This window comes from Trachurus trachurus (genome assembly GCF_905171665.1).
Source record: "Trachurus trachurus genome assembly, chromosome: 6".
Classification (NCBI taxonomy): domain Eukaryota; kingdom Metazoa; phylum Chordata; class Actinopteri; order Carangiformes; family Carangidae; genus Trachurus; species Trachurus trachurus.
In genome coordinates, this window is record NC_139897.1 from 11,802,933 (window position 1) to 11,828,054 (window position 25,122).

General features: G+C 42.3%; 2 protein-coding genes across 2 annotated transcripts; one reads left to right on the forward strand and one right to left on the reverse strand.

Moving 5' to 3' along the window:
- Positions 1-1,855: 1,855 nt before the first annotated feature.
- On the forward strand, positions 1,856-8,882 carry kcnc1b (potassium voltage-gated channel, Shaw-related subfamily, member 1b; the record flags this gene model as incomplete). Its single annotated transcript, XM_083974189.1, has 4 exons — positions 1,856-2,422; positions 6,001-6,919; positions 7,502-7,675; positions 8,743-8,882. 4 exons carry the CDS (start codon positions 1,856-1,858, stop codon positions 8,880-8,882), a joined length of 1,800 nt encoding a protein of 599 aa, XP_083830315.1.
- A 4,162-nt stretch (positions 8,883-13,044) lies between these two features.
- sergef (secretion regulating guanine nucleotide exchange factor) lies at positions 13,045-24,551 on the reverse strand. The gene is made up of 11 exons (XM_083974190.1): positions 24,505-24,551; positions 24,057-24,198; positions 22,960-23,112; positions 22,250-22,344; positions 22,026-22,086; positions 21,835-21,948; positions 21,685-21,747; positions 20,888-21,043; positions 18,049-18,215; positions 16,678-16,714; positions 13,045-14,132 (listed from the first exon to the last, which is right to left on the reverse strand). The coding sequence occupies exons 1-11, from the start codon at positions 24,544-24,546 to the stop codon at positions 13,969-13,971; spliced, it is 1,194 nt and encodes a 397-aa protein (XP_083830316.1). The 5' UTR covers positions 24,547-24,551; the 3' UTR covers positions 13,045-13,968.
- Between the last annotated feature and the right edge of the window lie 571 nt (positions 24,552-25,122).

Consider the following 25,122-nt stretch of genomic DNA (forward strand, 5'->3'; position numbering starts at 1 on the left):
TCACGGTCTCTGCCAGAGGACTCCGTCTATTCAAGCCAGGCGGGGTAAAAGCGTTTCAGAGCTGGACACTCCTCCTTTGTAATCAGGAGTGAAAACCGAGACGGAGACCTGCCCACCAAGGAGGAGAGGAGGCTGAGGGAAGAGACCAGCTCTCCATCTGCAATAGCGAAGAGCCAACGAGTGTGAGAAAGAAAGAAAGAAAGAAAGAGGATGTATTCCTCTTTTTCCCATGAGAAAATTTTGTGTCATGGTGTTGAAACATAGTGATGCGCTCCATTTGCAGCATTAATTAGTGAATTAAACAGATTATTAGTAAATAACTCAGTCTGCTTTTACTCAATCTGAAATCCGACGATAATTAAACGTCAACTGGCAAAATAAAATAACCAAAAAGTTTTGAATTTCCAGTGAGCGATGGCGCCCTCTGCTGGCGCCTTCAACGCGTCTACAGGCCCTGTCGGGTAATTATTACACAGATCAAGTGCCGCGCATTAAGTTGCGCAACAAAAAAAGAAAAACAAAACAAAAGAAATTCTCCCGTTGGATTCAAAGTATCTCCTCTGTGCGAGCAGCGATAGATACAAACGTTCATCGGTGTTATTATTACTGTCTCACTTTCTGACACACATAAATCATGAAATCGTATAGGAAGCTGTCTGGTTAGAGTCTGTTTGATCGCATGGGCGGATCTGCGCGTGCATGGCTCCAGGGTCACACCTTCTCCCGCCAGCTGTGCGTGAACACGATGAGTCCCCTGTGACTGATCCATCCGTCCGCTGAGCGACCGTAACCCGGCCAGCGACGACGTTAAGTGAGGGGGAAAGGGGAAATTGGGCAGCGATGACAATTTCAACAGCCTTAATTGGAGGAGAAGCCTGACAGCGCCTTGTAATAAATGCAGGTTCCTCCACTGGGCATGCTCCATGTGATGTGAGAGAGGAGCTGGGCACCGTGTGAATAACAGGCAGTTTGGGCGTATTTTATTATGTGATTGTGTTTGAGGAGGTTTGTCGCCCTCTCATCTCTGATTTTCTTTATTGAATCACGCAGCGCAGGGAACAACATTATCTCTCCCGCACGTAGTGGATATTCTCTTCTCTCACCATGCATGAATGAAAAGGAGGAAAGTCTGTGCGCAGGGGAGCTTGGCGTCTCTGAGCTGAGACAAAGACCTGCGTGTATCGTGGCTGGGTGTCGGTGAAACGCAGAGAGAAAGAGAGAGAGGGAGAGGGAGCGGGCAAAGCGTCGGTGTGAAGGAGGTGAGTCTGTAGGCAGCAACAGAGGAGGGACTGAAGCAGCAGCAGCAGCAGCAGCAGCGCCGAGTCTCTCCATGCACCAGGAGCTGCCGGACAGGCGCTGTCCGCTCAGCACCACCACCGCAGTCACCTTGCTGTGAAAGTCACAAAGCCGCTCAGGACTCATCTGATCAATTACCGCGACCTGGGGAGTCAAATGAGCTGGATCTATTCTGCCGGCGTTTGTCCTTTTATCTCGACATCTTGGATTTACAGACCATATGTGACGTCCATTCTCAATGTGATGCCATTGGTTGCGATCATTTTTGGATTTCGATTCTATACTACCCTCCAGTGAGTCTGAGCGTTTATGATCCTCCGGTTGCATGGCAGGTGCGTGTAGAAATAACAGTGCTTTAGAGGGAATGTAGCTTGGTGCGTGTCAAAGCACTCCTGATTTCTTTTCATAGTTGGTGAGAAACGACAGGTTGCTGTGCGCGCTGCTTTTTCTTATGTAATTGTTTCCCTCAGTTTAATCACTGCTGTGCATATAGTTGCACGGTGCGCCTTGACTTACCCGAGATGAAGGGAACTTATTGGAGAAATGCCTAAGGGACGCAATGGGCCTGAGCGACGACAAGGATCGCATTGTGATAAACGTGGGAGGGATCAGACATCAGACATACCGCAGCACCCTGCGCACCCTACCTGGCACCCGCTTGTCCTGGCTGGCCGAGCCTGATGCACCCAACCACTTTGACTATGATGCCAAGATCGAGGAATTTTTCTTCGACCGCCACCCCGGCGTGTTTGCACATATCCTTAATTACTACAGGACAGGTAAGCTGCACTGCCCGGCTGATGTCTGCGGGCCCCTCTATGAGGAAGAACTGGCCTTCTGGGGCATCGATGAGACAGACGTGGAGCCATGCTGCTGGATGACCTATCGCCAACACCGGGAGGCAGAAGAGGCCCTTGATAGTTTCGGCGGGGGGGGCCTGTTAGACATGGGGAGCGAGGATGCTGAGCCGGAGCAGGAGCATGGGGATGCGGATGAGGTGGATGAAATGACAAGGAGGCTGGCGCAGGCTGACACGCATGACGCCAGGAGTGGGAGCCAGTGGAGCCGGTGGCAGAGACGTGTTTGGGCCCTGTTTGAGGACCCTTACTCCTCTAAATATGCAAGGGTGAGTATAGCTTTGTTCTTCCCTCTCCACTTCAGATTTGGAAAACTCCTTAATGAGTTTTTGTGAGCTAAAATAAAACTCTTAAATGTTTCATTTGTTTGAAGCTGAAAAGCACAGTTGTGAATTTGTTTACCTCTGTCCTTTGATGGTGAAAGGAAGACTGGTGGATGTGGAAGGCTTTAGAGAGGCTTTTGATGACCTTGAAATTATGCTCCCTGGGGTTTCCACAGCAAGGATGTGACTGTGCTGAGAGGGAGGAAGAGCAAAAATCAGCATAAGACTTCATGTGTCAAAACCATTTGCATGCAAATCATTTCCCACCAACCTCCTCTACCTCACAGAGGAACATAAAGAGGCTCAGTCTGACTCTCACAGGTCCTTTGGATTGATATTTCCAGGACACAGGGATCCCTGAGCTGGCCGGCTCTTTGGTTAAAATAGGTCAGCTACACACTAGGAAACCAGATCTTTGGCACCACCAGAGTTTTAGTGGCAGACCTCCAGACAGAAAATTGGGTTGCTGTTCGAGGTGACATTTTTGGTCTTTGTCACGGGCACTTTTCCATCTGGGCGCGATGCCTCTCATTGATGACAATGAACTGACTTTACACCTTCTGTTTTTTGACCACTGCCCCCCGACAAAGACCGCAGCACCGCACACTGCTTTAACAGCTGTGGCAGCCTGATTGGTGTAATTAGTCATCAGGCCCCATCCAACAAGTGTAAACTGTATTGACATGTTCGCACTCTTACAGCATTTGGGGGAGTGGTTTAACCAAAAGATCCACACAGTTCAGACAGTTTTGCCTTTTGAATGCAGAAGATTTTTTACATCACAGAAAGCTCCTCAGATGTGTCCTACATTTGACAAAAAAGCAGAGCAAAGATTGACAGAGCTCCACCAAGTCTGGCAAGAAGATTAATTAGAACTGAGCCCCAGAGTTAATTACAGACTCTATTCTCTGTGGATGCATTAGTGGAAAACCCTTGCCACTGCATAACACTGTAGGTCTGTGGTTTGCCAGCAACAGTGAGAATTAGCCTATAAGGAGCAAACAATCTTTGCTTGTCACCCTACATTCAGGCCACACTGTTCCTGGCTGTCACAAAGACACATAATTTAAGAGGCAGTCTGATGAGATGCAGCATTTGTTTAACAGTTTGAGGGGTGGGATGCTCAGGGGGCTGAACGAGCCAGTGCATCAGCGGTCGACATGAAAGTGGCTTATTAGAACGAGGGTTTATAAGACTGGCGGGTGCAGGCTGTGGGGGTGATGGAGATTTGTCATGTCTCTTGCTAATTCATGCACAACAGCAGGAAAAAAAGAACATGAGCGCCAGCTAGAGCTGAAACTCAGTGTAATCTTCATTATGTGATTATTCTCTGGATTAACTGCACAATAAATCAGGCCAAAATGTACAAGTTGACATATATAAAAGAGCTTGTTTTGTCCAAACAACAGCTCGTATCTCAAAGAGATACAGCTTACAGTCATAAAGGACTTGATAAGAGAAAACCAGCAACAGTTCTCAGTTCAGAAGCCACAGAAATCTAATTTAGAAATATTTCTGCTTAAAACAATGCGTTAAATATCAAAATTGTTGCATATTATTTACAGTTTCTTGACTCAATCAAGATGACAATATAAACATTTTTGTTGAGACAGCAACTGTAAGGTGCAGGCGGGGCCAAATGAAGCCACTGGGACAACCCCAATGAGCGGTCAGCCTTTTATTAATGATGATTTAGTTAAAGATGAAGTTATTTATAAATGTGCACCGTGTGAACTTTCGGGCCCCTGAAGGTTCAGGAGCAGGTGTCCACTAAAGTTAAGCTGGTGAGGTTGACTCATCTCTGTGTTATCTGGTAAGATAGTTATTGCTTGCAGTTGTGTTGGATTGGATTGTAGTCTAAGGTGCACTTGTTATTTTGCACAGTACATACTGTAGAGGGGGTGGACAAAACAACATTATGCAATCTGATAAAACAGCACCACGTACTAAAATCTCTCTTAGACTGTGTCAGCACAGGTTGAACACTGTTAGTTTGACTGAGCTACATTTTAAAAGTAAGTTTGTATCGTGATAAAATGTCAAGTTTCCCCCTTGACCACACTCAGGGTAAACATTATGTAGCCTACTGAATTTAAAGTGAAATCAAAAACTCACACAGCCATTGAAATGCTATATTTCAGAGTGTGAACCGCAGCGACCCAAGAAACTAAGTTCTTAGATCCACATAGCGGTTGTCAGTATGTTGTCAGTGTGCTGTAGTAGTCACTGCTAATACACAGTTTCTCTCTGTAGTATCATACTGTCATAGATGGGAAGCAGACATTCATAAGCAGCAGTGATTTCCTCAGTACAATGCGATGAATTGCCAGTGATGAGATATTATGATGAGGGCCTGTTTTCCGTCTCATGCTGCATGCCTGCCTTTCTGACACACTGTGAATGGACACAACTGACTAAGATGTTGAGTTTCCTTTGCTCAGTGGAATATATACGACTTCCTCTTGCCCAGACATGCCCCACTCCAACCTTGCTCATCCATGATGCCATTCATTACTCCTCCCAGCTACTTAACAATGCTATGCATTAGTCTGAGAAGTATACGTGCATCTATTGATCCAACTTTTGTGACTCAGTGGATGATTAAGTAAATATCTACTCTTCCTGTCTAGCTTCTCTGTTCACCGGCTCTGATCTGTTGATGATCCATTGAAGATATAGCTGCCTTTTTATCCATTCAAGCTGCAGTAAATTACATGAGTGCTGACACATACCGTAAACCAGTAGAGTATGATCAGAGGACGATAACATGAGGACAGAGCTGCAATCGATACCAAGGAGAGAGGACTGTATCTGTTACAACCATAGTATGCATCAGAAATATCGTAACCTAAATGTGATGAAATGTGATCATCCAATCGAAACATGATGAAGGCTAAAGTACCCGTTTGTACTCATTTGCCATTAGGGGAAATATAGGTTTCTCACAAAAGTGTGTTGTCAGCTCAGCGAGCCTCTCGACTCACTACGATTCCCAAGAGCTGATCATCTGCACAGGATGACCTTGTGTAGGGAAGACCTACTGTACCGATGCCACTGAGGGGGAAGAGCCCACAGCTAAATTTAGTCACGGGGGTTGACACTAATGGCTCGACCACTGCTGCTGCTGTTGGTGGCTCTTTGTGGTTCTGCATGAGGCACACCCATGAAAGTGGCGTGACCTTGAGATAGAGGCAGAGGGAAGGGGAAGGAAGACTGGAGATTGCGCATTGATTGTCCCTTTTACAATGACACGTGTGAATCAAGATACACCGAGAGCAGGGTGGGTGGAGGTAGGGGTGGAGGGCGGGTAGTGAGAGAGAGCATCAGTGCCACTGTCACTGTCGAACCAGTTGCCACTGTCTCAGATTGAATTGCATTATGTTGAGCTAAGAATGGCAGCAGCTCGTGTTGAGCTCAATCACCTTGCATGTCTTACTGTGCTCATTCTCCTCTCTGTCCTTCTCCCCCCTTCTCCCCTTCCTCTCTATTTCTTCTCCTGCACCCTGTTCATGTTTGCTGCTCAGTGGGTGGCTCTGGCCTCGCTCTTCTTTATTCTGGTGTCCATCACCACCTTCTGTCTGGAGACCCACGAGGCCTTCAACCCCATCATCAACCGCACTTATCTGGAGCTGGTGGACAACGTCACGGTGCCGCACACTTACCAGGAGACGGAGACCGCGGCCTACCTCACCTACATCGAGGGCGTTTGCGTGGTGTGGTTCACTTTTGAATTTCTAATGCGAATAACTTTCTGCCCTAATAAATTTGACTTCATACGGAACGCCCTGAACATCATCGACTTTGTGGCCATCCTGCCCTTCTACCTGGAGGTGGGGCTCAGCGGGCTCTCCTCCAAGGCAGCTAAGGACGTCCTGGGTTTCCTGAGAGTGGTCCGCTTCGTGCGTATCCTGCGTATCTTCAAGCTGACGCGTCACTTTGTGGGGCTGAGGGTGCTGGGCCACACGTTGCGGGCCAGCACCAACGAGTTCCTCCTCCTCATCATCTTCCTCGCTCTCGGTGTCCTCATCTTCGCCACTATGATCTACTACGCTGAACGGATTGGAGCTAACCCCAACGACCCTCGAGCCAGTGAGCACACGCACTTCAAGAACATCCCGATCGGATTCTGGTGGGCTGTGGTGACCATGACGACCCTCGGCTACGGAGACATGTACCCTCAGACGACCTCCGGTATGCTGGTGGGAGCCCTGTGCGCCCTGGCTGGTGTGCTGACCATCGCCATGCCCGTCCCTGTGATTGTCAACAACTTTGGAATGTATTACTCGCTGGCCATGGCAAAACAGAAACTACCAAAGAAAAAGAACAGGCACATCCCTCGAGCTCCGCAACCCGGTTCTCCTGACTTCTGCAAGACGAGCATGATCAGCTCCCCGCAACAGAGCCCCATCACCCCCCACGACGTTTTTGAGATAAAGTTTCAAGGTAAGAAACTAAGATGACATACTCGTCGTATATTCTCTCTCTCACCTCTACATCTTCACAAAACAAACACATCGCTACTCTTCGTCTGTTCCCACACCTCAATACGCTGATGATTTCCCACAGAAAATAATCAATGCATATGTAATGAAAAGCTTTTCCTCTGAATAGACGAATAGAGAGATGAGGAAGTCTGTGAGTGATCTTGCTATTGATTTTACACCTATTAATGCAGCGATTCAGTCCTCCCCTCTTTAAGGCGGAGAAGCTGTGTCCAAGTATTTGTAATCATGATGGCATGAAAACGGATGTTTTAACTACTCGATTCCCCCAGAATTACTTTGGTTGCATTAGTGTAAAGGCATTTATTGACCTTTGGTACAGTTTGTATTCAAAAACATGGAACAAGGGAAATATTAGAGAGCACTTATACATACAGTGTTGTTACACGGGTTAATCCCTACAGGTTGTGGAGCGTAACACTGGCAGATATATTAAAGAACGCATTACTGAGCTGGTATATGAAACCAGATTTTTTTTTCCTGTGTGTTTTTCTTTCCTTCTTCTTTACTGTCTTCTTATAAGATTCCAAGCTGAACGGTGAGGCAGCTAACGCAGCTCTGGCCAACGAGGATTGTCCTCATATAGACCAGGCCATATCTCCAGAGGAAATCTTCAGCCCTAGTGAGAGAGAGCGGCCCTGCTTCCTGGTCACCACCGCTGAACGCCCCAACCACACAGGGGGCAGAGTGAGGAGGGGTACGTACAGTAACAGCCAATCACAGGCCCCCGTAAGACACTGACACCGTGTAGACCGTAGACAGGATACGCTTCCTTTATTCCTCTTTGCTGAGTGTTACACCTCAGTTTTACACTGACACACACACTTACACAGTCACACACACACACAAAACTACAAAACCTCTTATTACAACCTTCACACACTTTCACAGCAGCTGCTTCTCCTCAATCATCCCATTGGGAATTGTATATAGTCCAAGTCATAAGAACATCTGTTAAGGCCAAGCACAATCACCACAAATGTCAATAATAATTGTCCACATCTACATAATATATTTTTTGATACCATGCATACTGTTATACCCCCTATTTATTTACCAGTAAGAAAGCTATTTTCGAGATTTATATGATCTAGAATGTGTTGTCTTACATGCCTAAGAAAGTATTTGTGCTATGCGTGTATCATGTATGTATATGTGTGTTTTAATGATAAATACCATGTGGGATCCTGACTTATGAGTACATTGCTCTTGAACCATAATGGTGCATGAAGTGTCTTGCTGATGGGTGCTATCAGTATGGTGAAGGAGCACAACACAAATGGAGGAAGGCTAATGTTAAATATTAATATCACTAAGAGCCAAATTCAAGCTCACTGATTTTTATACTTTAATACCAGGTTTCAGTTTACTGATTACTTTCATTCAGATTTGATATCAAAGTTCAAAACATTCCTAAGAGAGCCCAGTTAGTCTCTAGCTGTATGTGCAGCCAGCACATCAACAGTCTGAAATTCTACCTGTAGCTGAAATACATTCCCTGCCTGAGGTGCCTACCTTTTCCAAGTCTTTTATAGTGTTATACTCCGAACCATTCCAGTACCACCCGGTGCATGCTGTTGTACTCCTGATGCACTCAATGCATGGAGAATAATAATCTGTCTCAAGTCTGTGTTGACCTGTTTCTTTGGAGACAAAAACAAGAAAGCAACAGGTGTAGTATTACCAGTGAGGAACACCAAAACAATTTGTCATGGATTTTAGTGCTGCAGTGTACTCAGAACGTTCTCTGTTTTTCAACTGAAGGTTATGAAAAGCCTTGGAGCCTTAACAGCATGTCTGGCATGAGCGGGGATGCCTCTGGAGTGTCCTCAGTGTCCGCCCTGCCCTGCAGCCCACCCTGTCTAATGCAGCACTCACATTCTCCCATCCCATCCATTATGTAGCATGGTTGAGTAGCAGACACAATGCCATTGGAAGGCCAGTCCACACTCCTCCTTCTTATCCTTCCTGTCAGATTTTGCTTTTACACTTGCCTTCGCTCCTGCTTTTTTCATTTTGATTTCTTTCTTTTTCTGGAAAACTGTATCTTAACTGTGCTAATACTCTTCCCAAGTGTTCTCCTTGGGTGTGTCATCATATCCTCGACTAGAAAACATTGGCACATGCCACTCTGCATGGGTCACTTAAGTTGCAGACAAAGCACTGTTTTACTTCTACCACAGGCTAACCCCACTTTCTCCCTGTGTTTAAATCATTGCCTGTTGCTCTGTTGCTTTTGATCTCGCATACTCTTTTGCCAGTAACTTTTATCTCATCTGCTTTTTACAATTTTGTGAAAGAAATTTTCATAAGATGTAACCCCTGCTAATATGCTGGACATTAACAATACATGGCTTTTAAACATATCTAAAAGGTACCATTGCCGGCTGTTAAGGGAACTCCTCTTAAGTGCTTTGTACGTTGCAAAGTAGAGACGTTATCCTTCTGAAAGTGCAGAAAAGGCTTAATGTTATCTGAGTGGCCATTCAAAAATATTTCAACATGTTCATGATGTCCAATGCAATATGGAGATGATGACAATTGCTATGATACTAGTGATGAATACGTCTAATGTCAAAAGAACTAAAACTGTTTGTTCATTTGCATGAACTGCATGAGAAATTATGTTCAACAAGAAGCTAACTGTAAAAAAACAACAAAAAACAAAAACGTTTTCTTTCAAAAGCTTCTAAAGCTATGTCATTTTTTATGCATTTTGAGACAGCTTTACAAGAGACTCAGTCATAGCAGAGATTTTTATGTAGCTGCCATTCTTTGCCTTTCCCCAAATTCATACAGTATATTTATTTTCTTGTTTTTATTTGACTGGGGCCTCCAACTAAAATAGTGTGATTGAACTTGAACAATCTGTCATAAAGCCAACCAATGCTGTTATGAGCATAAATAGTTTTTATACAGCTATATTTACAGGTAGTATGAGTTTTTAAACAGTATCGACAGTCTGCAGCATTTTCACTGACTGCTGTGATGCCTAAATTAAGGCAAGACTCATGAATTATTAAACAACGGTGCCTTCGTACCTGGTGAGGCAAAGTAAAAGTGAGTAATTAATTGACATGATATTACAGAAGTGCTCCCAGTGTAGCATCAACCTACTTTATACCATGCTCATAACAGTGTAATGAAAGCTTTATTTGCAAGGTGCACCTTGTATCTTTTGCACCCTCGTACCCTTACTCATAATACAATGCCCAAATGGTTATTACTTTTGCACCATACAATGCATACTAGAATTTAGCCTTTAGTGAGATTCACAATTTCGAGCAAAAAAAGAAGAAAAAAAAAACACACACACACACAAAAATACGGACTTAATATTCCTGAACTCAAGAACATTTTTGTATCATAAAGCACAAAATATTAAAAGGGACCAGGCAACTCTACAGAGCCAATATACAGTATGAAGTTATGATCAACAAGAGATGTCAGGATGACTCCTGCACTATGTTTGTCTATTGATTTAAAACATCAATACTGTTACTGTTACATGTATTGATACTGTCCCAATAATTATGCACAATTTTTTCAGGGCACTTTAACAAATATGATGTTGACCAATTAGAAATTTTAATTTCTAGAAGAAGATATAAGTATAGCAACTCATCTAATTTTGTTTCTTCTTCTTCTTCATGTCTCTTGTGGTAATTAATGGACGTTATATATTTAAAAAGAAAAAAAAAAAACCTTGTGAAGATTTGATGTGAAGAGATGCAGGTGAATTATATGCTCATGCAATTCAAGTGAAAAAAAAAAATTCCAATGCGACACGGTATGGGATGTGGGTCTACTTGGGGAAAGGTAAACGCATGTATTTTACATTTATGCAACAGAAAGGTATTCAAATAAAAAAAATATGTAAATATAAGTCCTTGCATGAAATAAATTTTATACACAATGAGTGTTTAGACTCCGTTTTTATTCAACAGCACTATGCATACATACAACTTTCCTTTCGTACTAGCTTGAGGCTAGTGCTTTCAGCTGCTGTTTGACCCTCTTCCTGCCAATGTTCAGGTCAAAGAGAGCATAAAAAAACGAGGTGACTGTGAGCAGCATGACACAAAGTATACAAACGCATGACAGTGACTGAACTACTGTACATCAACCCGTAAAACGCAGCATGATCTCGGGCATGTTTATTAACCGACTCAGAGTCCAACCTCTGTACACAGACAGTACATCGTTGTCTGATGCCTTGGCTAAGCATGGGAAATACATGGTAAACCTCTTGTTTACCATGAGGAACTAACGGAGCACATTTTCTTTACTCTCCAAGCTAGTGTCATCCCTCACCTCTCCCCGCACCTCAGAGGTATCCATCACCGCCATCATTTCCACCATTATACATAATTTGTGTAATAATTTATTTTTGTTATTGTTTTTTTATATGTTTATAGAGACCCAGCGACAGCACCGGAGCAGACAACCAACAGAGTCAGTTTGTGTTATGAACCATGGTGTACCAACCACTATGTGTATGACCCATAACGGCCCATCACCCACCTGATAGTCCTGTAGCATTGTTGTGTGTATTACTTAGTATTTTTAAATGGGTGTGACAGTGACAACCTGTACATCACAAACTCAGCATAGATGTAGCACTGAGGAAGTTTTGTTGTCAAGCCTTATGTAGCTCAGTATCTGTGACTGGTTACTGTGTTGTAATTTGTGTGCCTATTTTTGGTGTGTGCCAGTGCTGTAAATACGCTTTTATGTGTGCTGAAGTTGTGTGTACCAATGTTTTTGAGTGATCATCAACTATTTGTGTGCTTCTTCTGTTGATAGAAAAAAAAATGTTGCTCCGATTTAAATCCACCCACCTCTTTCTGCCCCCCCCACCCCCCAGCAAAAACCTGTCACTTGTCATGTCAGCCGGACTAAACAATGGGAAACAAAATCGTTAACTTTGCACTGTCATGGTCACATCTTTGTAGACTTTTTGCACTGTTTTGCACCAGTGAACTTTTAACATTCTTTTGATATGTTTTCAGGCATCAAAGAGATAACATCCACAAAAAAATGATAAAAGATCATACTTTGAAAAAAAAAAAAGAAAAGAAAAAAAAAAACACCACTCTTACCTTGTATTAATGAGGCATTAAAATGGCCAAGTGTGCTGTTAAAATTTGGTAAATCGTTTAATGTCACTCAAACTTGAATAATAAATATTCAACATTAACTGAATGTTGATATATCTTCATATATACATACTGATAATTATTTTGTCTTATGTTTTAATTGACAATCATGTAGAATTGGATTATTATTCTTTTTCTGCACGCATGCAAATTGGTGAATTAGTATCTGATACTAAGCGATGCCAAAACATCATATGCCTCATACTGGACAAGTGCCTCTGTTATGCAAGTTCTTCTTACCATTCAGGACTATAGCTTAACCAACACAACGACCTAATGTACACTTTATTTGAATTAGCCATCAGTCACCAGCCATTAAATACAAGCACCAGTTCAGACTCAAAAAGCAAGGGACACAGTAAGGACCCCCGTATGGATCAGCTTATAAAAGCAAGAGTGAGAAGACCTATAAAATAGTCATCAGGTACAAAGTATAGATTCATTGTTTGTGTAGAAAAGTTAGTGGAAAGGGACCAACTTTTTACCAAACAACTGCAAACACACTGCCAACAACCTACTGAGATCTGTGTGCAGTCTGGATCTACCGGTAGAGCTGAGCACAAATGGGGGGACAGTGGGACAGTGTGCTGATCATTGTCAGATGAAATAAATATATATACTATATCTATATATAATAATATAACAGCTGTTATCATAAATGGAATCAACAACGCAACTAAGAGGCAACTGTTGTGTGCCGTTTACTGAGACTTCAGAGTGTGTGTTTTGAACACCGTGCATTTTGTGGTTAGTTATCTCAAGGTGTTCAGTGATCGTTTTGATTGGTTTGTTGTTTAGGGGTTTTTTGTGTCTTTTTGACCAATACAGTTGAGGCTTGTACAATAAATAGTAATAAATAAAAAAACACAGAACTGATCATTTTTTCAGCGAGTGTTGCTTTATTTTTTCAAAGTAATCCAGGTAAAAGCACTTTTAATTTAACTTTTATCAATGCATAATTTCAGTGACACAGATGGTCTTAATTTCCATAATTTATGATAAAACAAATACTTTTAAAATAATAAAGTTAAAGAGAAAATCACCCCCAACCCGAGTCCTGCCATCGCCCTTGACCAAAGCACTGCCTCAGACCTGCAGCTGGTCCCCGGGTGCTGCACTGCGGTCGCCCACAGCTTATAAATATGTAGGTTGGGTCAAATGCAGCGGGTGAGCGTCTCCCAAGAGGGATTAATGAAGGATACAGCATGAAAGTGGTGCAAATAAGACAGACATAGTGTCAAAGAATATCACACAGACTGGCAAGAAGATAAATAAGTGATGGACAGTTAGCAAAGAAAAAAAAAACACTGTCCTGTATGTGCAAGAGGTAAATCATGAGATTTTGCACAGATTGACTGCCTCCTGACACTCAGGATCACAGCAATAAAACCTCTGACATGGGAAGATGGAGCTATAGCAACAGTCTGGCCCATCCCTCACACGACCCATAACGGCTACATTGAGGAAGACAAACATGGCAGGTGGACCAAAGGCCATAGGCATGGCCATTTCCTGCAAAGCCAACGCCCCCCAGTTATGTCCATCAAAGTGACGGGCTGGCCAGAGAAATTATGACCTCTGTCCACACCAAACATAACTCAACGTGTGTCCAACCACACGACAGCATTTATGACGACTGCAATTCTGACCTGCTCAAACAGCTCAGGTAGCCGTCGGCAGGTGAAAGTCACTGTATATTCAAAGAGACTTCAAATAACCTGCAAAGCCACTAAATCACTCAGAAATGTTAAAATTTGTAAAGTCAGTGTTTGTCTCATCTCTGGTCATATGCTGAACGAACGTTCCTGCTGGAGTCGGTGCAGAGTTTCTATCACGAGCCAGTTGCCACGGCGCACACTGCCATAGAGTGTCCAGCTCCGCAGCCAATGAGAAGAGGTCTGAGACCAGATATGGGCTGAGGCTGAAAGACGTCGGTCTGTGAACCGTCTCCACACATCCCATGTTCGTTCCAGCCCCAGGAAAGGAGACAGCCCCCTGAAAAGGAGAGGGGTCATGGGTCAGTGGAGCTGGGAGCAGAGAGACAGGACTGCAGCACTGTGTGAGGCAGGCTAAAATTAGCAGCCTGAAGGAAAAACACAAGAAAGCTGTGAGAAAAAACAACACAGACACAAACACGCATGCACAAACACACACACACACACACACACACACACACAGTCTCCGTTCCCATCCTTGACACAAAGCCAGTTAACACCCCCGCCCCCCCTCCTCCTACCCCTCCCCTCCCCTCGTCGTTCACTACTGGTGAGCTTGTTGGTGGGTGTGGTCAGGTCTGCATCACCGAGGAGACACGTGCCATGGCAACATAGTTACCTAATAGGCTCCATTGCCATGGCAACAGAAGCGAGCTTGCTTTCTCAAGGGTAACACATCTTCAAGCTTTCCCCATCCTGCAGTTGTGTGTGTGCGTCTTTCATGCCATTTGTTTCATTTAGTTCGTCAAACGGTCTCTTTGTCTTTTGGTTCGTCTTTGAAATTCAGGAGCACCAAAGATTTGGATTTGCCGACAGGGGCCCATGCTTTTTCCAGTTAACAGAGCAGGATATCGTGCCAGCACCTTATGTGACACTCTGCTAGATATGGTTTATGCATTACGGACACACACACACACACACGTAGCCTTGTCTTTAAGAAACTGCACGTATTTATAACTGGACTGTATCTGTCTCCATCTTTGACTAAGATTAGTTATTCAACACTCTGGTTCACATTTAGTGAACTTAATCCGTTCAAACATTTTGTTCATTGGGGAAAGAAAGCGTTATTTTGGTGCTGTGCTTAATTCATGGACTCACTGACTGGAGTACAGCACATCAGTGTTTCCATGGCAACAAAGTGCCTGTGCAATATCCTGCACAACAAAATGATGAAAATCAAGACACTCAAACCTAAAGCCATTTCCTTGTAAACAAATCCTGTCACATTTATATTTTCACACCTAACTAAGCAGCACATCTGCAGCAGGTGCATTTTAAAGCATGATACTTTTGAGAGCAAGTTAAAAAAGGATCTGATCTAAGGTGTTTGTCCTTCAACAGTCCCGAGAAGTTCATAATGTTCACATTAACAAAAATCTTTCCTCAGATTGGATGAGCTGTGCCCACAGCGTCTTTGGCCTTTCTCCCACCTCTGACCACCGCCGATGAGTTTCATACATGAGGAGAACTTCCTCAGGTGCAAATGAGCAAGGGCTGAACAGGCAACAGATATCATAAGCAGCATGCAATGCTCTCCGTTCCTTTCTGCCTGACCTACTTCAGCACCAGAAATAGCAGCACTCAGGTCTCTGCTTCAAATCCTGTTTTGCTATTTCATCGCTCCTGCCACCACGCTCCAGACAGGAGGAGAAAAAGGGGGAGAGCATGGCAGAGGAGCGAGGTGCTGGAGGTTCACATGAGTTCTCCCTGTACTGGGCCCGCCTTCTCATCAAATAACTGAACTTCTGAAAGCACAGAGGAGCACGTTGTAAGAACTGTCATTATGATGGACGGATGATGTATCAACTAAAATTATAATGGCATGTCCAGTTAATTGGTTAAATTGGTCAGAACATGAAAAGCGAATGGCTATTTGCTTGTAGAAAAACCAGCAATGTCTGGCGTTGACTCTCTAATGGAACCATGTGCTTGTATTTCAGTGTTCATCTGCGTTATTTTTATTCATGCTGATGTAAAAAACTGGGTCAGTGTTAAAAATTTAATGGAAAAGATTTTACTCTCAAAATGTTTTACAGTGTTAGTTCACCACAGTAGGAAAGCCGGGAAACTTATTTGGCAAGCCTAGAGAGAATAAAGCAAATTTAATCTCTTTGTTAGTCTGATGAGGAATCACAAACACTCAGATATGTCTGTGTTTGTTTAGTATTCTTCCAGGGATGCGTGTGATTGCAGTGTCTGTGTTCTGTTCTTATGTGGATAAAAGGAGATTGTTCTCTAAACAGCCCACTGGAAAAACATGTCTGTAATTGTGCATGTGGCTAATTCAGCTCAATTTACTGTTCGGGTAATTGCTTCTGTCAGTGATACCCATGTATTTATGCTGTAAAGAACCTCCTAATGCAAAGGCCACAGAGCAATGGGCTGACCTCAGAAACCCTCTGCAGCACTACCAGAAGGATTAATATTTCACACTGACGTTGAACTGTAATATATTAAAAGTCTCCCTTACCAGTTCTTTGTTTTAGAGAACAGAGTGAAATAGTTTAGACTGATCTCTGTGTGTTCCCTATTTCTTTTATGTAGTCAGAGCAGGAGCCAGGTCAGATCAGATATGACGTCCCTTAAAAGCCACATGCACTTACTGAAACAAACAAGTTTAAATTATTTCTGCTTCCTCTCTTCCTTGGTGTACTTTTCCAGTGCAGTTCTGTACCATGTTGTCTGATGTTTATGCTTATTTATTTTCCTCCAACATGTTTCGTCGGCAAACATATTGGCAGATATGGCTGTTTATTATACAAAGAAGAAACTTTATCCAAGCAAAGTGAGAAGAAAAGCTAAGACAATGGAAAAACACTCACCCACAATGGCAAGGTTGTGTTCAGATCCACATGCGATCTGTAAAAAAAAAGAAATAAAAAAAAAATGCTTGAAATGCATGTTAAAACAGACAGACAACTTTAGGACTGCAATATCCAGGACTTGTTATGCCAACATGGATATTGAGATACTTTGTAACCAAACCTGCTCTAAAAAATTAAAAATGAAATAAAATTTCCTGTGTCAAGATGAAGTCATCTAGCTTTTATTCATCCAACATGAGTGGACACAACACATGACATTACTGGTGATTTCACTGTAAATACATTAGATGCTTCATACAAAATTACGCCACAATGCAATATCAGAAAGCAGAGGAGACATATGTAATATAAATTCCAGCTCATTCATAAAAGCTAAAGTGTACTGCTGGCCTGCCTCAGGGAATCAAAATATTTTACAATGATAATTTCCCATATTCTCTAGCCTTCGCCACAGCCGTAACAGGAACTGAAGGGAAATGCTCATCCTCAACTCAGAATAAAAGTTGTATAAAATAAACATAGACATATGTGTGTTTACTTGGCCTAGTTGGTAAAACAAGGGTGCTTTGAAGCTTTTCATAAAGCAAACAGCTGAGGCAACAAACACACCCAGTGATTCCTGAGCGACTGACAGATCATGATTTGTCACTCCAGTAATGTTCAATGGCCTCATAATAATGTGAATTCACTAAATATTGACTCTGTGGGTGTGTATGGACAGTGTCAGGGCTAACATGGGATCATGTGTTGAGAGATTCATCGTCCACTCAGCTAATCCATCTTGCCTTTAGCTTTACACACATAGGGTGACTACACCTTGACATCGGCCAGTGCTGCTGCAATGATCTACGCGCAGTGGAGCTGTGATCCAAAGCTTGCCCTTGTCCGTCCACGAGATCCACTTTACTGGCAACAATCTCCTACCATAAAGCTGCCATTTAGACTGCAGGTTAACTGCTGCTATCCCGTGATGCTCACACATAATTGCCCTCATGGGAGAGGAGACCTCTGCCTTCACTAAATGTAAGTGGTTCTTTCCCAAGTGGAAGATAATGGCTGTGCGTGTGTGCGTGTGTGTGCTTTACAGGCTATATATTGTGTAGTGAGATCCTACTCTCTGTGGGCCAGGCCCTCATTCAGTGGCACTATGTTTCACCTCATGCTAAACATCATCAACAACCTGTTCTGATAGTGGTTGTCTGCTGCCCCCCGCTGGATTCAAACAGACATTTTTGTTAGACAGAAAACAAAGTTGAGTAAATCATCAATGATAAATCTGAATCTACAGTAATGAACATGTGATTGTTATTTGTGGTTACCCTCTGGTTTGTTCAGTTTGCAGAAGTTCCAAACACTGAGACGTCTTACCTGAGTTGCTCCATGTAGGGCTTTAACCTCTGCAGGGAGGCAAACCTCCTGGTGTCCACCTTCTGCTGAAGGACCGGCCGACTGCTGTTCTGGGTTCTGTTTGACTGATGTGTTTCGGCCCAGCTGTCCATAACAACCTCTGCCCCATGTGAACACTCTTCTGCTCTCTGAAATGAATGATGGCCTTGTTAAGACATGCCAACTGCATTCAGACGGCTTTTTTCACTTTTTTTCAGACCTTTTTTTTCTCATTTTGTTCGGTCATTGATTTTTTTTCCCCTTGTCAATTGACACTCAATAGAAATGTTTGCAAATATTACAAAGGAAAAACTAAAATCACCAAACATATTCAGACCCTTCACTCAGGACTTTGTTGAAGCCCATTTGGCAGAAATTACAGGCTTAAGTCTTCTTGCGTGTGACATGACAAACTTTCCCCACCTGGCCGGTGCATATTCTCATTTGTCCAGGTCATAGTATTTCAAAGGAGGTTAAATCGAAAGCAACTGGACTTAGTTATTTGTCTAGGAAGACGTTTCACCTCTCATCCAAGAGGCTTCATCAGTTCATGTACGCAGCTGACCAGGCTGGGACTGGTGAGTCCCAGCCTGGTCAGCTGCGTACATGAACTAAGTCCAGTTGCTTTCGATTTAACCTCCTTTGAAATTTCCCCACCTGGTTTGGGGGATTTCCTGTAATTCCTGCAGATCCTGTCAAGTTTTGTCAGGTTGGACTTTTTTCAGGTCACTACAGAGATTTTTGGATTGAGTTCAAGTCAGGTCAGGCTAGGACATTTTGTTTTTCACAGTCTGAGAGTCCTTTAGATGTTTTTTTTTTTACAAACTCCAGGAAGGTTTTCACATGTCTCTTTCTGATGAGAGGCTGCAAGTCCAGATTGGTGGAGCTGTAGTGATGTTTGTCCTGGAAGTGTCTCCAATCTCTACACAACATCTCTGGAGCTTATCCGGAGTGACTACTGGGTTGATTACCTCTGTTACTGTACCATGGCTTTTCCAACCAAATCTAGTTTAGCCTGGTAGACACGAAGAGTCCTGGGACCTGTTGTTCGAAAGTAGAATAAAGATATCCAGGATAAGTGGAAAAGCCAGGTTGGACAAAGTCTCCTAAGTCCATCCTGGCTTAATTGGTTGTTGGAACGCCGAGCCAGGCTGAGGAGGGGCGGCTTTGTCAAGCCAGGTGTAACTTATTCTCTCGTCAGTAGACCACAGACATTGATCACAGATTCACTGATGAGAGGACAGGTGTGGCCACTTTCCTCCAATCAACAGCGGATCTTGACGTAAGGTGACACACCTCTTAGAAAAAAAAAAAAAAAAAAGCACCACCGCTTTCATAAAGCTCAGAGAGAGTGCAGCGGACAACTGTGGACTGATTGAATGTGGAAGTAGCCTAATCCAAAATTCTAATCACAATTTAAGTTCCTTTCACAAATTAACGGCTGTGCACTTTGCCTTAATGATGAGCAGTGGAAGTTGATACACTGCACAAATCTCTTATCATCTAAAGTAAAGTTCATGCAGCACAAATACAAGTGGCCAAAAGTGTAAGAGGTGAAAATTTATTAAATATAAGAACATTATGCAGTCTGGTGCTTCAATAAATTGCAGATAACAATGTTCAAATGAGGTGTAGCCTATAGATTATTTGGAACAATTTTATTCTCGTTTTCTTCCCTCAACCAATATTTAGGCCAATATAATGTATTTTGTAACATATTTTATAAAAATAAAAATAAATCTATTGCTATTTTTGCTCCATTGCTTTTTATGAGAAGCCATGTAATACTAGTGGTCATAGAAAATATCATAGATGGGTCACAGATAATAAAATAGTGAGTATTGACTGAAGAACAGTGTGCACAATTCTGTGCGAATGTGTTTTACAGATTTCACAAACCGTCAGACATCTGTAGCCCTGCAAGATGAATAAGCAGGCAGCGCTGGCAGATGCAAAGATTCAGTGTGAGAAGCACTAGGCCTAATTATAAAAAAAAGAAAAGAAAAATAACCTAATAAATATTGTAAATGTTTCATGTTTTTTGATTATTGTAAATGTATTTAGTTTGTTTAGAAATCAGGCCAATATGAACATAAGAACATGGAATAACTGTATGAAACACGTTGATTTCTGATCAGAGTGACTGCTGACTTCACAGATAAAGACAACAGAATCAACTTAGCCTGGCTGTTAGCCTGGTCTGGAGCAGGCTAGCTGCAGAGAATAAATCACCATAGTAACTTGACCAGGATAAAGGTATCCAGCTTTCGAACAACCGACTTGAGGCTAAATTAGGCCAGGATAACCAACATATCCCGGGTTAATCCCTTGTCTAGGTTTCGAACAACGGGCCCCTGGTTGTTCCACACTTCCTCCATTTAAGAATTATGGACGGCACTGGCCCCTGTTTAAACACAACCTGGTCTCTGTCTCTGAGCTCTGCAGGCAGGTACTTCCTCCCCATGCCTTGGTTTCTGCTCCAGTATGCATTGTAAGATATGAGTGACCATGACTTGACTTTAATCAACATCTTGAAGATTATCTAGAGTATCATCATAAAGGGTCTGAAATATTCAGATCAACTTGATATTTCAGTTTTTCATTGGAATACATTTGCAAAACATAAGTCTGTTTATGTTTTGTTATCATGGGATATTGAGTATAGGTTGATGAGGGGAAAATTACTTTAAATTAGTTTAGCATAGGCCTGAAACATGACAAAATATGAAGAAAACAGAGAGGTCTGATTGTGCTGCAAATCCCATTAAAACTGGAGAGTATCATAGATGTAACATGTAAATCAAATGTTATTATGTTTCACCTGTTTGAGCAACAATGTGTGTCCAGCCGCTCGACACATGTATGACTTTCTCGCCATCCAGTAAGCAGCGGTTCAGAGGAGTTGGAGAGGACAGGAAGGGCTGTGTGGTGGTCAGCTGGCCATGCTTGTTGCTCCCCCACAGAAACAAATCACCATCTTCAGCACACAAGACAGGAGAAACATTACTTTTCATCCAGCAGACGCAGCAGCAGAAGCACAGAGCAGTAATTGAGTGGTACTGGTCAAGTAATTACAAGACAGAAGGAAGCCCTGCCATAATGATGTCTGAACGTGAAGTGGAGGGCAACTCACTACAACGTTAAAGTATAAATGCCCCATAAGGAAGAGAAGCATGAAATCTGCTTTTAAATTAAATTACTGGTATGTTTGTTCTGCTCATTACGGTTTGCAATCTAGTGACTTAATACACTTCCACAAATGAATGAAAACTTGTAAAGGACATCATGTAGTCTCTGGTGTATATAACGTGCATGAATGCTTGTATCCACAATCTCCAGTATTTCAAGCTGCATTTCTTGTGTGAAAAGTGCTACAAAAATGAGGTTTGTTATCCTTGTGGGGTTGTAGTAAAAAAGCAACTGGACTTCTTCGAGGTTTGTTATCGTTTTTGTTAACATTATTATTACTGTTGCTAAATAAAACACAAAGGTCTTTTTGCTAATGGGAAAATTTGGAGCCCACAAACAGTTCCACGTCCAACTCTGTGGCTCATAATTATACTAAATAAACCAAATGAACACAGGTGTCAACAGCTGTCATATATACTGGTGTCATACCTTTGACGCACACACAATGTGCTGAGCCTGCAGCGACCAGGTGTGATGTTTTCTGTTCCAGACCTGCAACATGAGAACAAATATCTTTCACTCAAAGCCTGAAACTTGATTTTATTTACTGTATCTCTCTCTCGGTGCAGTTCCACTTACCTGGTACCACACAGGGCACCTTAGAGCAGAGGTGTGATGGGATCGGGTGTGGACTAAGTGCTCTTTTAGCAAGACTGAGAAGACCGGTTCCCCACTGATAAACACAGCCTGTATCTGAAGGCCATACAGAAAATTAGAATCTGTCGACTGTCAAATGAAAACTTACTGAGCGGTTTTCAGCACTAACTTACCTGTAACAGCGAGCGAGTGTCTAAGCCCTGCTGCTACACTCACCACCGGATCCTTCAGATACTGAGAACGAACAGCACAATGTCATCTGCTTTAAAGAAAATGATCAAACTGATCATGATTAGAAGCTGAACACTAATGATTTATTGCATTTAAGTATGACAAGCACTATGGGATTTCCAAAGTGTGTTAAAAGTAAGTAAAAGAACACCTGCTATGTACTCACCTCAACTAACAGTAAATCTGCAGAGTGCGTGACTGTCGGTCCAACACCCAGCTGTCCAAATGCATTGGAGCCACATGCCAGTACTTGACCACAATCTGTCCGTATGATACAAAAATAACAGAAGTATCTTAAATAAAACACACTGAAATATTTCACTTTTGTGTGGGTGGAATGTAGTTACAGACATTTGTCCCTCTCTTCCATAACTCTGTTATGGATTTTGGGTAATTACAACAAAAAGCTGTAATTACAAACAGTGTGTTGATATAAATAGTATTTATAAGTCAGAGACTGGTTATTACAGTAACTTTCATATGGCATGAACTTGGCATAAGTCTGTGGGGACTGCTTCTATTTTCATTGACTGCCTTTTAATGCAATGTGGTTTGTGTTCTTCTATACATCTACAGTATCAGCTAGCGCTACTTTACCCTATGTTCACATGCGATTGCACAACTACCCTTTACTTATATATATTTTTTGTGTGCAGTTAGTACTGCATGTATATACAGACAGTACATATGCCCTGTTCATTTTTTTTGGCTTCAGTAACATCCAGATGATGCCTGCAAGATAAAATAACAATGCCCTGTCACATACATCATCACTGCCTAAGGGGAAATGCTTGAACTTACAAAAATGGAAAACCCTTCCAAAACCTGTGTGCATGACAAACAGCGTATCATTCCCTAGACTGAAGTGGTGCTCACCAGTGACAAGAAGAGAAAAATCCCAACCACAGGCCACAGTTGTGACTGCTTGCTTTAGGCTGCAGCAGAGTTGAAGAGTTAAGATGTCTGTGTTGTGGCCAAGACCCAGCTGGCCTCTGTTGTTCTGCCCACACACAAAGACCTGTCCATTTTCTGTCAGAAACAAAATCCACCATAAAAAAAGTGAATTGTGTACTATGACACACACAGAGACACACAGAGTGCACAAATTACATTGGCAATTCAGATAACTAAAAAAAAAAGTTAAATAAGAGAGAGCTGAAAGATTTAGAGGAAAAAAAGGTTGTTCAAAGAGTACAGCCTAAACACCGACTCCAAACTTAATATATCTAAACAAACAATTGATTTGAAAAGCAAAGAAAAACTCAAAGGCACTCCCTTGAGTAAATAAAATGCTTTTAATTAATCTGGCATTGTCACAATTACATGTTTAAAATGACTGCAATCAATTGATTTAATTAAATCCTATGTGTGATAGGCTGGCAGTACACAGAAATAAAACTAGTAGCTAACAGTTCACAACGCAATGTGGTTAAAAGTACTATGAAATTTAAAAGCAGCAATTTCATACTGTTGTAATACAGTTACAAGTAATGGCTCGCCTTCAGTGGTTTTACTTTGGTAAAAGGAAAAAAGAAGCATCGAAATACATTTGAAGAACCAGTAGTAAAAGTACTTAGCCTACTGTAAAAAAAAAAAAAAAAGTCCCATTTCAGAATAACCTCAATTGTTTTATCAAATTAATTTCATTGGATTGATGCAATAATTTGTACATTACGGGTTGGGCTAATGTTGATTATCATACTTTGTATTATAAACATGAAACTGCAGAATCACAGAGAGATTGTAGAGTAAATGCACTAATAAAAGCACCACGCACCATTGACTGTAATATTATCAACATTTATCTCATCAGGCCAGTAGGGGGGGCAAGTGACCCATGGCTGTGTGGGACCATATATTGTATAAAGCTGTAGAGACACGTCTTGTAACAGGTGGACACCGCTCAGACTGTATACTATTATATAAAAGGAGCAGATCCGTTAACCGTTTCAGACAACAAACTAAAAACCTACCGGTGACAAACACGGAGTGACCCCCGCCGCCGCTCACTCTCCGGACCGCCCTGCTGCTCTGCAGAGCCGCCGTGTCGGAGAGCCGCGGCGCTGCCTGGTCCTCCACATGTCCCTGTCCCAGTTGTCCGTAGCTGTTTGCTCCCTGACAACAGCAACGACACTAGTTACTATAGTTACTGACTGCACGACACAGAGGTACACGTGCTGTACCGTTAACGGACAGTTTTTAACCGTTAACCGGGGGTTTCATCCGGTTTCATCAGCCGTTTCTTTTTGTTTCTCGGTTGGTGAGCTAACGTTAGCAAAAGTGATACAGTAATGCTGCCAAGAAAAGTGCAACTCTACTAATGGTAAGTATTTAAAACCGTTAAACCACACGACCGGACACACACATAACTTCTGCGTGAAGACACTTTAAAGACACTTTAATTAGAGAAAACTAACTTACCCAGGAGAGCAAACTAAACTCCAGCTGCGACTTGGTTTCCATGGAGTACCAACAAGCTGCCTGTGTGTTCAGTCTGATTTACGACACTGTCGTGAAGCAACATGGCCTTTACTCTCTTGGATTTGCTCATTCCCCTTTGATGAATTAGCCTAATTAAATTATTTGGAAGCAAAGTGCCTTGGTGCTGGAGAATTGTCCAAAATCTGTGTCTCATATATTTTAATAGGGATATGCCCTAAATAAAATAAAGGCTTTTTAAAGAATTCCTTGGCTCAGTCGGAGTGCCTTTGGACTTCTCAACTTCATGAGCACCTGAACAAATTGTCTGGAGTCTAACTTACCCCTCACCTGTGAGCACTCGGTAACTTTTTCTTTGTTTGTCCAAAATCTGTATTACCGTCCAGTAACCATCACCAACCATTAAAGTAGCCTGCTAGTTTTAGTAGTCGCCTAAACAGAGATACATAGGCCTAAGTTTTCAAGAAAAATTGATAACGTAGCTACTTTTAGTTGCAAATGTTGTAGGCTAACTTACAGTTGTAGGCTAATTCAAGACAGTTCAACATGGCCATAAATTACAGCCTTAAAAATGACCACAATGTAACATACTTACAATTT